At 38.5% G+C, this 14,883-nt stretch overlaps 1 protein-coding gene across 1 annotated transcript; it reads left to right on the top strand.

Moving 5' to 3' along the window:
• The first annotated feature begins 8,448 nt into the window (after window positions 1–8,448).
• Window positions 8,449–11,022, top strand: YPEL5 (yippee-like 5 (Drosophila)). Its single transcript, XM_009995273.1, has 2 exons — window positions 8,449–8,624; window positions 10,257–11,022. Exons 1-2 carry the CDS (start codon window positions 8,484–8,486, stop codon window positions 10,479–10,481), a joined length of 366 nt encoding a protein of 121 aa, XP_009993575.1. The 5' UTR covers window positions 8,449–8,483; the 3' UTR covers window positions 10,482–11,022.
• The last annotated feature ends 3,861 nt before the right edge of the window (window positions 11,023–14,883 follow it).

Here is a 14,883-nt window from a genome sequence, read left to right as displayed (position 1 = left end):
GGGCTCGCGGCTCCGGGTGGCGGCCCGGGGCGCTGCGCAGGCCGGCGCTGCCGGGAAGGGTTAGCTGGGGTTCACCGCCCTGCAGCCGAGGCCGGCGTCGCCGGTCACTCGGCGTGGATCAGCCTTCCCCGTTCCCCTGACCCCCCGCCAGCCCTCTGGTTGGCCCGGGTGTGCTCAGTTGAGACAGCCGTGCTGGCGCGTGACGCAACTCTCTTCGCCGTTGCCAATTAGAAGGTGCTGCTTGTTCACCTCTCCTTGAAGACTTACTTATCGCCGAAGCAGCCTTGAGTTAACCTCGGGTCCCCGCCTGATAGGTGGGGCAAGCCCGCATGTCCGGAGTGAGTGGTAGTTGTTTGTTTATGCAGGTGCTCGGGGCTCAGTGAGCCAGCTATGCCTTTCAGCTCATAGGTTGAATTTTCCTGGTGGAAGTGGGCATTCCCAGAGAACTGAAATATTTGGCAAGCACTTTTTCACTCTGGAAAGGGTTCTAGTCAAAGCAAAAAGGAATGCAAAGTTGTCATCTGTCTGTTCGTTTGTTACTCTGTGTACAGACCTCAGCGGTACTGTGCAAGCAGATACTGATTAGATTAATCCAGTGTGTCTACTTCACAGAGTGGTTTGGGTTGGAAGGGACCTTAAAGATCATCTAGTTCCAGACTCCGTTCCATGGGCAGGGACACCTCCCACTAGACCAGGTTCCCACAAGCCCCATCCAGCCTGGCTTTGGACAGTTCCAAGGAGAGGGCATATGATTACAGAATTTAATAAATTATCTCTCTTTAAACAACAAACACGGTGTTATGGTTAGATTGAAGGAATCAAAGTAAGCACACAAGACAAACACAGAGCATGGCTCCTCTCAAAGTGGTAGGTGTCACAAAACACCTTTAAAGTAAATAACAAATGGCCATAGATTAACATAGTATAACTGGTGTTTGTGACTGATGACAGAAAGTGAGGGAATTTGCTCCATGCTTGTAAAGATTCCCTCATGTGGCTAGTTCAGCTGTATAGCTATATATAACACTACACAACAGCTATGCATAATCCTGTTATGTATAGACTTGTGCCAGATAACTGAATTCAGGTAAAGTTTGTGACAAATTAAATGGTCCATTTTTAAGTGTTACTCTCTTTTTCTAAGCTTTGTCTTTGGAAATACTATTTGGAGGCTTCTGTCATTTGCTTCTTTCACTTCTGTAGTTGTGGGGGGATTTACCTTAAAGAATGCAGATTTTGTAGTTTATAGATTTTAGCAATAATGATGAGTGAGTTTCAGATGTGCCTGCCAAGTGTGTGAGGACAAGAGAAGTTGCACCTCAGAGCCCCATAGAGAAGATGACAAGAACAGTTGAGATTTTTTACTTGTCATCTAACAAGCTGACTGAGAGTTGTACATATGCACACAAATAAATATATATATATAGTCATCGCAAGCTTCAAGTAGTGTTGTCCATGTTAGGTCATTTATTCATGTTTGTTTACTACTATTTGACCTATGTTGAAATCTTGCATTACTCAGCTCTTGCTGAAACACTTAATTCCCTTAAGCAAGATTTAATTTAAAAATACCTTGTTAAATGTGTAGAGGAAATGCCTGTACACCATGGATGTAGCAAGGCTGTCTTCAATTCTGGAGCCTATACCTAAATGTAATTTTCTTAGTTGATACAAGAATTTCCTGCTGTGATGCACTGAGCATATTGGCAACCTTTCTGCCAGTGGATGTAGTTTGCATGGAAGTTTGGATGGTTGCTGTCTTTTCACCATTTCCTTAGTTTATTTCTTTTCCCCTGTAACTCAGGAAACCAGTGGTGTCTTTGGGTGAAGATTTGTATCACTTCAGCACTAAAAGTAATGAAAACAGAAAATCTGAATTAGTTTAGCTTTCTCAAAGTTGCAAAATGGATTAATAGGCAAAAGTTGTCCTATCTGCTTAATTAAGAATAAATATATTAAAAAGCAGTAAATACAGCTTTCTTTTAAAAGTTGAGGAATTAAGAGAGGAAAGGGTGATCCTTTTCCTCTCAGTGAAGGAAAAGGGGAGAGAGGAAGGGAAGGAGTAAAAGGAAGGAAAAAAAGAAACAAGGAGAGAGGAATAGTTGCTGGGTTTGTACTCTTTGTGAAGTAGTGGCAAAGAAGATGTATCTGAGTTTAATACTGTTTGTAAACTGCTTATCTAGCAAGAGTGTAGTGAGGTGGCAAGTTACCATGTGGGAGATATAGGATATTCAGGCTGTATTAGAAACAAGCAACCATCTGTATGATTCTACTCTCTCTAATTTGAAAAAAACTACCCTGTATTAGTGTTTTGCATACACCAATATAATGTTATGTTAACCTATTCACTTGCTAGTTTTCAATGCAATGCTTTCACCTTACCTGGAAATAAAGCCAGTTTACAAAATAAATTTATACTAGTATAACTTGCAATACAAAAGTATGCTGTTGTTACTTAGAATAATAGAATCATAGAATGTCTTAGGTCATCTAGTCCAACTCCTCTACAGTAAGCCGGGAAATGTCCAACTAGGCCAGATTGCTTAGAGCCCCATTAAGCCTGACCTTGAATGACTCCAGGGATGGGGCCTCCACCACCTCTTTAGGCAACCTGTTCCAGTGATCCACCACCCTTGTATTAAAGAACTTTTCCTGATGTGCAACCTAAATCTACCCTTTTCTAGCTTAAAACCATTACCCCTTGTCCTATTGTTACATGCCCTTGTGAACAGTTCTTCCCCAGCCTTTAAAATAAAGGCCCCTTTCAGGTATCGAAGATCCCCTCAGAATCTTCTCTTCTTCAGGCTGAACAACCCCAACTCCTTCAGCCTGTCTTCATGAGAGAATACTTGCATACTTGCACAAATGCAGTTTCATCCTGCAAGGCAGCCTGTTCTAGGCGGGTGCCATTCATTGCATCTGGGCACAGTTTTCGTTGCTTTGCCAAATCCTCTCCTGTCATTTGACTAGATTAGCTTCTTTGTACAGTTTGCTAAAGTAGCTGGATGGTTCTAATGAGCATAACGTAAGTTGCTAGCATGTTCCAGTTCACTTTATTTCTTCATATTAGTCTACGTGTGGTGCTCTCTAGTAATGAATTTTGCATGTAGGCAGAGGCCAGAGGCTGAGCCCTACTTACTTCAACAGTTACAGAAGTCAGTTGCAGTTGGTGAAATCTCAGACCACCTGAGACTGACCATGTGTATTTTCAGATGCACACCCACTTGTGAGCAGCAGAAACCTGAGAAGGTAAGGAATTAGTTTAATTTTTTTTGTTTACCCAGTGATTCTTTAATGTTTGGTCTTGTGTATTTGTGCTAAGTGTTCTTTTTCCTCTTTTGTCCATCTATGAGATGAGAAGAGGAAGCTTAAGCCCAGTTCCTGAGATCTGAAGATTAAGTTTAAGCCTAGTTCCAAGGTAAGTACATCTTGAGAATGTTTTACTGTGCCTAGGGGAATGCATGGCCTTTTTACGAGGGGGAGAGAGTGCCTGTTGGCTCACGGTATAAGGGAAAATGTTCTTAGTTGGTGAAATGACAAAAGAGAGGCTGTTGTAGTTTTTTATCATTTAACTACCAGCTGTTTTCTGTTGTAGATTGGAAATGCAGCTGATGGTGCTGAAGCAACACTGAGTCTCCTGAAATATCTGCAGTCCAGTGTGTATGTAGAAAGTGCCTGTTGCCTCTCCCAAATGTTCATGGTCCTGTGTCTTCAAAAGATGCATTCTGGGACAAGAAAACACTGACTGTTAGTTTAAAAAATGTTAATAAATAATTCTTTGTGCTACTTTTTTGTTCTTTATTGCTTGTGAAGGTAGGCAGATTAGGTAGTACAAATACCAAACAGTTCTCCAGGTGGTTTCAGCTCTGCAGATAGTGATCACGTTTAAGCTGTAGATTGTCAGCTCTTTGACAGCTGTTGCTCAGTGTTGACAAGGTCAACACTGAAAGACAGGTGAAAGTTTGAGAGCACAGTTCTCAAAAAATATGTATGGCTACAGTGCTTGTGTTTCCTATCTGTCTATTGGAGGAAGCATGCAGGCAGGAAATATTTCACAGTATGACTAAGAAGTTGTATCAAGGTATGTACTGCAAAAAGAATGCACCGTCAGCAAGACTTACTAGCTACTAGTAAGACCTGTCATTGTTTGTTCTGCTAAAGGTCTTCTTGGGAATGCAGGTTGGTAGTATAGTGGTGGTCAGGAAGCCAACTAATGATGTAGTGGCATCATCTCTCAGTTCATAGAAGTACCTGTGTCTTTGAACTCTGTATATTTGACAAATGGTAGCTACTTTGTCATCATCAGTGATGGTAGATAGATCTGCCTTTTTTCCATTGAAGCCATTAATTTAATATTACAACTTGTGTTTGGTAATTGTATGAGGGCAGGATCACTAGCACTTCATCACTGACACATATCAAACAAATAATGTGTAGCTGATTTCAAAGATGAAATCATGGACCCAAAAAAAATATCTGTTCTTTCCTGACATTCCTGTCTGCTGATTATGAAAATTCTGCTAGCATGATGGAATCGGTGGGATATGGTAGTGTGACTTTCTAGAGTTATGAGTAGCAGTAGGGAACTTGTTTGGGCCTCTGAACCAACTGAAGTTATTTTCACTCCTTTTAAGTGTAGAGAGTGGACAAATGGTTAAGTGCATTTGCATTTTCCTCCCCCTGATTGGAGGATCTTAAGCTTTAGGAACTCATTCATGTTTCACAATTCTTTGGCTTCTCTTTATTTAAGAGAGCCCTCCCACTGCCTATAAAAGCTGCCTATAAAAGCTGCCTATAAGTGGCTTTTTTTCAGATCATTTATGTATGTGTGAACATAAATAAGGCACCCACACTTATTACACAGGAAGAGAAAACTATAAGGAAAAAAAAATTACGTTATGTTGGGTTACTTAGTACACACCACTTATGTATCTAAGGGATATGAGTCTGAGAGCAATGAAAAATTGCTTTCCAGTGTTCTGTTGTACTTCTGTTTTTCCCAGTGTACAATGAGAATACCGTACAGGATTCAGGATTCTTACACAGGGAGAGAACAGTCTGTATCCACAGCAAGTACCTGTCCAATACTATGCTTTTAGCTTAGGGGGAAAAAAAACAGGGGAAGAGAGCAGTGTGAAATGATCCCAAGCTGAAACTTAGCTTCTCTACCTTATATGAGAAGAAAAAGCAGAAGATCCTTATTTAGAAAATTCATGAGCAATGTGGCATTTGCAAGCTGCCTTACTAGCAGTCATTTTGAAACTTTTTAAACTACTTTTTACTACTGTGAGCAGTATAGGAAGACTAATGAAAGGTGACAGGTTTTGTAGCTCTTCAGCTGGACCCTTACAGATTTGTTAAAATCCTGTAGCAATTAAAACCAAGAGCCAATGATAGTTGTAGGCTGCTACCAGTTTTGACTGAAATCTGCCAGGGGGGCAGTTAAGTGTAGAGGTTATTTTGAATGTTATACTTTGTAGTAGGGTTACATTATTTTAGCAGTTTCTCAAAAAAATATACTTGAAGTCTCATTGTTTTGACTGTTACAATGCAGATTTTAGAATTTAATTTTTAGGTTTTAAATGTGCATTTACTTATTTATTTAAAGAATGCATGTTTTCTTATGCACTGTATTCTGAAGAAAATTTTTCAAGTACCAGTTGTTTTATTAGATTTGGCTGTAACTTTAGTCTGAATTGTCACAGCCTTGTCCTACCATCAAATTAATCTCACTTTGTCTTTCTGTTGGGACCCAAGTCTTACTGAAAGTTTCTTTCTCATTTGGATACTTGATGAGGTTACTTTCAGCTTTTTGGGGTGATAGAAATAATTGAAGATTTTGGGCCCTGTCTTTTTGGACAGGTTTTTCAGCCTCAGACTTCACACATTTATTTATGCGTTTATTTTTATGTCCAGTATCTTCAGGACTAGACAATTCGGTCCATGCATAATGCCATATACAGAAATAATACATTTGTATGTCACTTTGACTTCTGACTTAGTTGTAAGAATTACTTTTGTGCTCTCTTCTGAAGTAGTAAAATTTTGGTTTTGGTGACTTCGGGTTACTGCTTTTCTGGGTGCAGTAACATTATGTTTCTATATATGTAATGAATTTGCATTTCAAGTGTTCACATGTATATTTTTCAAAATGGCATGCTTTGTACAGTTAGGCTGTATAGTGGATCTGTTCTTGTCATTTAACAAGCTTAGTGTTTGTGTTGCTTTTGGTAGGAGAGGGGTGTATTATAATGTGTTTTATGTACACTTCTAAAAATACTGACAGGGTGAGAATTGTGTTTACTCTGAAAGAAATACCCTTTTGGATGTTGATTCCACATTTGCAAAAGCCTATGATTGGTTATTGTTTTTAATCCACGATACAATAGACACAAATATAACATTATCCAAAATTAGTAAGTACGGCACGTACTAGGCCAAATGCCTTATGCCTTATCTTTCACAATTGCCTTTACTGCTTGTATTTGTGGTTTCTTTTGGTTAGAGTCTCTGACTAACACTTGTTTATTCACACTTTTTGTCTGTTGATTTTCCTTCTGCTGTCACTATTAACATTTTAATTTTTTCTTTTGCCCTTGTTTGCTAGGAAAGATAAGGGCATATTAGAAATGGCATAATGCTTAGAAAAATTGCAGGAAAATGCTTCCTGGTTTTGAGTGGAGTCAGATAGTGTCATATGCTTACACTCAGCTATGTCTTTGACATATTTTTGTCAAATTCAAGACCTGTGTTATTTATGCTTTCAATAAGAGAAGGGAGTATTATATCACCTTTAAAGGAAAGAGTAACTCCATTGCTTCGAATTTTTATGTATCCTGATGGGATACAAAGACTAATAGTGACTGGAAAAATCTGAATGTAAGAAACTTGTGCTAAAATCACTCTGTTAGATACTAAGAACCCTTCTAATTGCCACACATTGTAAGAAAACACAGTGGTGAAATAAAACAATTGGGAAAAAAGAGCTAGTGGCTTATGTTTTTTACATATAAAAATGGTATTTTAAAGTGTGTGTGCAGATGCATGTTTTAGTCCATTTGCTTTGTGCATTTCAGAGTAAGCTTTTAGAAGCTGATCCCTAAAACTTGAAATTGGGTTAATTTAAGTATTTGCACTTCTTAAAGGTATTTGGCATAGAATATTCAACTTGATGGTCACAAAATTTGATTAATTTCTCTATGAACAGCACAACGTCTCCTGCTCTGAAAAGTAAACCCCACATCAGTATTTCAATGTGTCAGATTTACTTTGCATTGCTGTACATGAAAAAGCAAAGACAATACTCTGATTCCACATCTGAAGCATAAATTGAGGTATATTTAACTTGTTTAACCATAGATACTTAGTAATAAATTATTTTTGTAGTTGAAGTGAGAATAACATTATTTAATTCCTTTGTAATGTATTCTCATCCTTCATGATACACCTTTTCAGCTGTCTAATATGTCCTATGCCTACTCACTAGTTAACTTTGAGTAATTAATTTTAGTTCATATCAAGTTGGTGAGAGACTTTAATTTCTCCAAGCAGTGAAGAGGTTTATTTATCAAGTACTGCAGATCTGCTGGTATAACCGTTGTAAGCTCTCTTTTTCTGCTCATTTGAGTTGCTCAGGTTTTTTTGGTGATGATGCAACTGTAAATGACACAGGTTTTTGCATTTAAATTAAACAGCTTTAAACATTTGTATATAAAGCTGTCTAGTGTAAAGACTGGGTGGATTGTTTATTATGTGAAGTAGAACCCAAACCTTTTCTGTATTGTTATGTATATGAAACCAGTAAGTGTTGAGTCAAATACAGTAGCTCAGTCTGTTATACTGGAAGACTAAAGCATCCTGGATGGTGGTGGAATGTGGCAGCATGTCATAAATTGTGCAAAGTTGAGGGGAAGTGGCAAAATAAATACATGTTTTAAAAAGGAGGGGTGACTTGGGAAAATTAAACTGTCATTGTCTTGGTGACTCAATATACTTCTCAGTGCTTCATTTCCCAGTGATGAATTAAGATGGGTGAGTCGTTGGAGGTATACTTGTATGAAATTTCAATATTGTATTAAAAAGGAAAAGAAAATACAAAAGAAATGAAAGCTTTTAAGAACTGTAGGTTTGAGTAGGTCTGCAAATGTCTCAACTAGATTTTAAAGTTTTCAGTTCATGTTTTGCTTATTTAGTGTAATTCATTTGCATCTATGTGCCATCTTACTGGTAAGATAGTCACTTTGGGAAAGAACTTGATGAGAAAGGATTAACGCAGCCTGTAAGTTCAGTAGTTCATCTGTGAAGGAAAGAACCTGTGCAATCATTAGTTGAATTGGTTTGCAGAATATTCTGCCATATATGTGGGGTGTTTGGGGTTTGTTGGTTGGTTTGCTTGGGTTTTTTTCTGCAGTGCTTTTTTTACATGTATATGATCTTTACTTTTGCTTTCAGGTGTTGAGTATAAACTTACGTAACTTCTAAAGATGGGAAGAATTTTTCTGGATCATATTGGTGGCACTCGCCTGTTCTCCTGTGCAAACTGTGACACAATTCTGACCAATCGTTCTGAGCTCATCTCCACTCGTTTTACAGGGGCTACGGGAAGAGCCTTTCTTTTTAACAAGGTTTGTAAGAAGATGAAGAGGAGCTACTATTTGCTTTTGAAAAATGAGTTTGTGGGATAAGAAGCTGTCATGAAAACTAAAAAACTTATTGACTGAAGTGCTATGTAATTACTATTTTAATTTTTTAATATTTGTTGAACTGTCTTTGAAGCCAAATTAGGCATTTAATATTGATGGCAAGCTATCGAAATCTGTCGGCTATACTGAAAGACTATAAAGAGGGTTGCGTATATAGAGACATGCTAATATGCATGGAGTTTTAACTTTGGACACTTCTCTTAATATGAACCCCAGTTTCACTGTGGGAGTATCTTTTGTCTGTTAGAGAGTTTGAAAGGCATTTGCACTTCCATGCTTAAAACCAAAAAAGTCTAGATAATACTCTGTTTCATTTCTAAACCATATTTAAGCTGACAGTAGTTTGGCATCTTTAGGTAACCACAGTCTCTTTTGCAAGCAATAATACTTTGCTTTAGTTTAAATTTTTTTTTTTTAATTGATCAAATCTTATTTAGTTCAACAGGTTTAAATATGAAATTCATAACTCTGAGTGAATTGTAGCATTATATATTAACCCTTTCATATAGTCTTGTCTATTAGACTCATTGAAAAAAAAACCAGTGTTTGTCCTTTGCTTTCTCACAAATTCCTGGTCATGTAATAGTTGGTTTCTTTTGTTATGGATTTTTTCTTTAAAGCCATTTGGCCGTTTGCAGAGTTGATAGAGGGAGGCATCACTTAACGTCTTGGCCTTGGGATTTTGGTATGCTGAATCCTGTTAGTAGTATTTATATGCAAGTGTTAGACTGCATAGCTATAGAATAACTGCATCTGATTTCTTTCTCATCCATTAAGCACGGGATCCTGGCGTTCAAATTTTTCTTGTGTTGAATAGTGGACTTTGATTGACAAAGATTTTTATGTTTCCGTGATTGTAAGTCTTAAGTCTTGAAGTGGAGAGAGGAAGCACAGTCAGGTGGAAAACTGAGAAAGCAGTGCAGCCCCATTTTTTTAAATCCTTCCACATCTTAGCAGCTTGGATATAGTTCTGACATTGACTTGTCTTTATTCTCTGGCGTTGCTGCCTAAACAAGTTAAAAGTGTATTTTAAACTCCTAAGGTAGGACGCAAGAAAAACGTGAATATTTAACGCCTACATTCTTAGCCTTGCTTTTCCTTAATTATTACTTCAAAAACACCCCAGGATTTTTAAAGAAATACTACTTCTAGTATTTTGGTTCTGATTGCTGGGAACAAGTGATCACATCAGTTGCTATGGGTTATGTATATTGCAAGTGGATGAATATCAGTTAGTTTACAAGCTATTCACCAGGAAAGTCTCACCCAAAATTGAATACAGTACTCTGCAGTCTCCTATGTCTTGTGACAGCATTTCATGTCTCTCACTTAAACTTTGAGGGTGATACATCCCCATGAAGAACATCTTCAAAGTGTTACCTTCTCAACGATTTTCAAGGGCTGTTTTTTTCTTAAACTGTTTTCAGTCCACCTACAGTGCCACAAGCTCTTCACTTTTAAAATGTTGATAGTTAACGCACATTGTTACCAAGCCATGTTCTAGGCAGGCTAATCCTTACTTTTCCTCGTTCCCTGTGTATCTATTTGTATCAGGTGGTAAATCTGCAATACAGTGAAGTTCAGGATCGGGTCATGCTCACGGGCCGCCACATGGTTCGAGATGTGAGCTGCAAGAACTGCAACAGCAAACTGGGTTGGATCTATGAATTTGCCACTGAAGACAGCCAGCGCTACAAGGAAGGCCGTGTTATCCTGGAAAGAGCTTTGGTCCGAGAGAGTGAAGGATTTGAGGAGCACGTTCCATCTGACAATTCCTGAAGAGTCTCGAGTCTCTCTACAGGTTCTCTTCAATTGAAACTCAAAAATAATAAAATCAACAAAAAAAAAAATCTGCTTACATACACTGTCACCTTAGCATCAGAGTTGGATTCATAGACTACAAAATGGGAAAGATTGTGAGAGTATTTCAAATTGAACCTTCCTTCCTTTATTCCTTTTATACTTTACTTTCCCTCCAGCAGCTGTTTGTAGAAAGAATGTTGTGCAGATGCTGTAACTTTTTCCTCTCTTGTTTTTACATGTTAGTTTTGAGATTGTATCTACAGATACAACAGGCTAAAAGGAAAGTATTTGGAAGATTCGTCATTCGATAGAGAGAAATTTAATGAGTTTTTTTAGTTTGCATAAACTGATGCCAGCATAATGTTATTTTAAAACTACAGATGTTTTTTAAAAAGTAGATTCCAATTTCTGGCTTAAGGTTTTAGTTAGGTTTTTGTTTTGGTTTGTTTTTTTGTGTTCTTTTTTTTTACCCAGTCTTTTCACCTGATTTGCTAGCTAAAGTGAAAAGATCTGAATTTGTGCAGAGTGCTAAAGGTTCAGTGTTGGTACAGCTTGGGCTGGCCCTTGTGCCATATTCTTGTTGAGGTTGATTGGTAGCACAGAGCCCACTACTTCTTCTCATTCTTGACCCGAAGATGTCACCATTCCTTGATTATTTGTGAAGTTCCATTCACCTGCTGTTGATTGGAAACTGTTCTTGAAATAGGGCAAAACTGCTTGGCTTATTAAAACTAACTAATGTAACTTACAAGCATAGTAAAAATATAAAATAATAGTTGTCTGTTTAGTCCTACATTGCTTACAGATCAGAAGCTGTGTTTGTAATGTACTGAGAAACTACTGTTTCAGTAGTTGGTTGGGGTTTTTTTTTGTTTCTCTACTAATCTCAGTAACAAGACAGGCAGTTGCAAATCTTAGTTCTTCAAGTAGCTTTCTTTAAACCCAGAACTTCCTATGTTAAAAGACAGTGGGTGTGTAGAAGGAGATGATTGCCAGCATGTTGGTTCATGTCTAGGGTTATGCAATCTGCATCTCCTGAAAAAAATAACATAAACAGCTTGTTTTCAAATGCTGCTTCTGGTGTTAAAACCTTTATCTTTCAACTTTGTTAAACCTTTTCATTGTGATGTTACATTTTTATCTTTCTGGGCAGCAGTACATGTCAGCCTAGTAGTAACTAGTTACTTGGATTCCTGCTTTCTTTTTGTAGAGGCCAGCTCTGTTTAAACCAGTGATCTTGCTTGCCTTTTTAGCAAAATTCTCTTCATTAACTTAACTCAAGGGTGCCCAAACACTTTAATTCTGTCTTAAGCCATAAGTTATCAAAGGCTGAAATTTATTTGAATGCTAGGTAGGTATGATTCCTTATCAAAGATACAAGTTTATTTTTTTCTTACTGGATAAATTGTGGTCAACATGAGGAAAACCCACCCCAATTAAACGGATGTGGGCTCTGACCTTTCTGAAAAACTTTTCTTCACTAGCCACACCTCCATATCTGAAACTAAAATGTGGAGGGTGATAATGCAGGGTATTTTTTTTTTTCTTTTGGTTGCCATCTGGCAATTTGGACACCCCTGACTTGAATCTACTGCCTGTTTCATCTAAAAGTAACTATTTATGTAATTGTCACATGGGAAAAAAACAGAATAGATCACATAGCAGACCTATGCTTGAATTAAATTAAACAATACTTAAACAATAGTGTACTTGTGCCTCAAATTAATCAGTTTTTGCACTGAGTGCAATAGTACCCCATTATCTTGTACTTCTGTCCTTCACAGGCCCTAAAAGCCCCACCATTAGCATGGTTCTCTGCAGTACTTTTCTTGTACTTCTGACATTACAGTACAATAAAGTATGATTTGTCCTGAACTGATACTTGCCGTCCTTTTGAGTAATTTTCATGGAGTGTGTCAACCAGATGACATAAACTGTCTTTCATTTCTCACATTCAGTAAACATTTCTACAGCACAGTGACAAGCTGTTGATGAGCATCTGTCTAAATAGTTGGTATACTGTAAGGTGCTAAGTAAAGCTTCATGCATACCACTTGGACACTTAAAAGCCTTCCATTTAATCCTGTTGAAGAGAAAACTAAAGCAGGAAATTGCTCATTTAATGACATTCTGGGTGCCAAATGTCTTGCCCTGTCTTTGAAAAGACAGCAAGCTAAATAAAATCTCAGCTCCCGCAAGAAGTGTCAAGTTCTAGCTTCTGAAATGGCTTGGGAATTGAGGAATTGGGAATTTGTGTATCTGGAATTCTGTGACCGTTTTTCTTTGCATGTAAATGTTAGGAAGCAGCCCTCTGCTAGTAGCTAGATAGCTTCATAAGATGTAGTTTAAGAACTGAGGTGAGAGGACCATTATATTGGTGTAATGGAGCCCGAGGGGCTGATTCTAACTTACATTAAGACCTCTTCATTTTGGTAGAATGTTACACTGGAATGTTAAAATTACTTTCCCCAAATTCTTTGATTTGAAAAAAGCTATCAAGGGGCATTCATTAAAAGCCTATGGGGCTTAAAGCAAGTCTACTTCAGCTTTGAAACATGGGATTGCTCTTTAAGCCTGCATGCTGTTACCTTTCTATCACCCTGATGGCTCTGTGGGAGAAAACTGACTGCTCCTCCTTGAGAAGCTTTGTGTGTGAATACAGATAACTTATCAGTGGGGAACAAGAGAATTGGTTGCAATACAGCTAGCAAGGGAGAGACATTGCTATTTGTTGTTAAATGTTATTTTGTAGTACTGTGGTAGCCTTGGATTCCTAAACAAGGCATGGCTGGCACAGCAAAATGTGTCACTACAGTGCACTTGTGCCTGGCATATGATGGTGTGCCTGTGCTGCCTTGGGCAAAGAAGGTAGCAAAGAAATAACATTGCTCAACAGACTCCACTGTGCATTTATGGAGACCTCAGAATTTGTGTTTTAAGGCTGCAGCTCGGGCTAGCAGTGGTCCTATGACTTTCACCCATTAGAAGCTGTATTAAGCTTACATTACTCACGCTCTCATCTCGTCTTCTAGTCACGGTGTAGGTGTACCCAAAACTGAAGTACTTCATTAAAGCTGCTGACCCATTTTGGCGAAACAGAGCTTGAGAAGATGAAAAATTTTGATAGTGTGTTTGTGGATTGAAAAAGCATTTTAATTATGCTTTCTATGGATGTTGAATTTTTGAAATGACATACTGTATCTCATGGCTTTGTTAGAAAATGTCACATTACACTGGACTCGGGATGGCTATGGCCACCTGGCACAGGCTTACTCTTACAGGGCCAGCTTGTCTCCACAGATTGCTGTTAGAGCTGTAGGAAATGTCAGCAGATCATAAATGGATTAGAGTGACACGGCAGGTTAGGACACAATTGCCAGGTATAAGGAAGAGGTGGCTGGGAAGGTTATGGCATTGATGTGGGAAAAGGCTAGCTGATTAACCAACTCTATTTTAGAAGATAAATCTAAGCGATGATGTTATAGTAGCATTTTGCAAAAGCCAGAAATGGTGTGTTGTGTTTCCTCCTTGGGCCTGCCTTCACTCTGTAACAAAACAATAATAAACCAAAATCCATTAAAGCTTGGTTTCCTGTGGATCTTGAGGGCTTTGCAGACTTCCTGGTGCCTGACAGGGATGAAATGCTTTAGACTTCATTTGACTGGGGCACTGATTAGCATCACTCTCCAATCTGGGTCCTGTTTTTGCAGGACTTTAAAGAACTAAGCAATTTTGAGACGCTTCTCTTCATTAGCTGGAGTTAAAAATGAGATGATGAGAAGGCTGAGGGGGGAGACCTTATCAATGTATGTAAGTATCTAAAGGGTGGGTGCAAGGAAGATGGAGACAGGCTTTTCTCAGGAGTTACCAATGTCAGAATGAGGGGCAGTGGGTGCAAGTTGCGACATAGGAAGTTCCATTTAAATATGAGGAAAAACTTCTTTATAGTGAAGGTGACAGAGCACTGGAATAGGCTGCCCAGGGAGGTTGTGGAGTCTCCATCTCTGGGAATATTCAAAACCTGCCTGGATGCACTGTGTAAAGTGCTCTAGATTATCCTACTTCAGTGAGAGAGTTGGATTAGATGATCTCTAGAGGTCCCTTCCAACTCCAGCAATTCTGTGATTCTATGGCAAAGACATTCAGCAGCTTCTGATGAGCCTGATTTTGCCAGCATGGAGCTGTTCCTGGTCCCATTATTACTTCCCTCAACACCTCTCTCTGGTATAAGTATTTCTGGTGGGTGTAGAAAATTATAAGGGGAGCAATCTCACATTTGCCTTCCAGCCTTTGTCTGTTTACTAATAGGGTTGTTCTTATTAGAATGGATTTCTGTGATGCTAGTAAAACTACTGGCAGCGTAATGCCAGCCTTCTGG

This window comes from Chaetura pelagica, unplaced genomic scaffold (genome assembly GCF_000747805.2).
Source record: "Chaetura pelagica isolate M959 unplaced genomic scaffold, ChaPel_1.0 scaffold194, whole genome shotgun sequence".
In the NCBI taxonomy this organism is placed as follows: domain Eukaryota; kingdom Metazoa; phylum Chordata; class Aves; order Apodiformes; family Apodidae; genus Chaetura; species Chaetura pelagica.
Note: the sequence above shows the minus strand (reverse complement) of the source record. Positions and strands in the feature narration are given on the sequence as shown.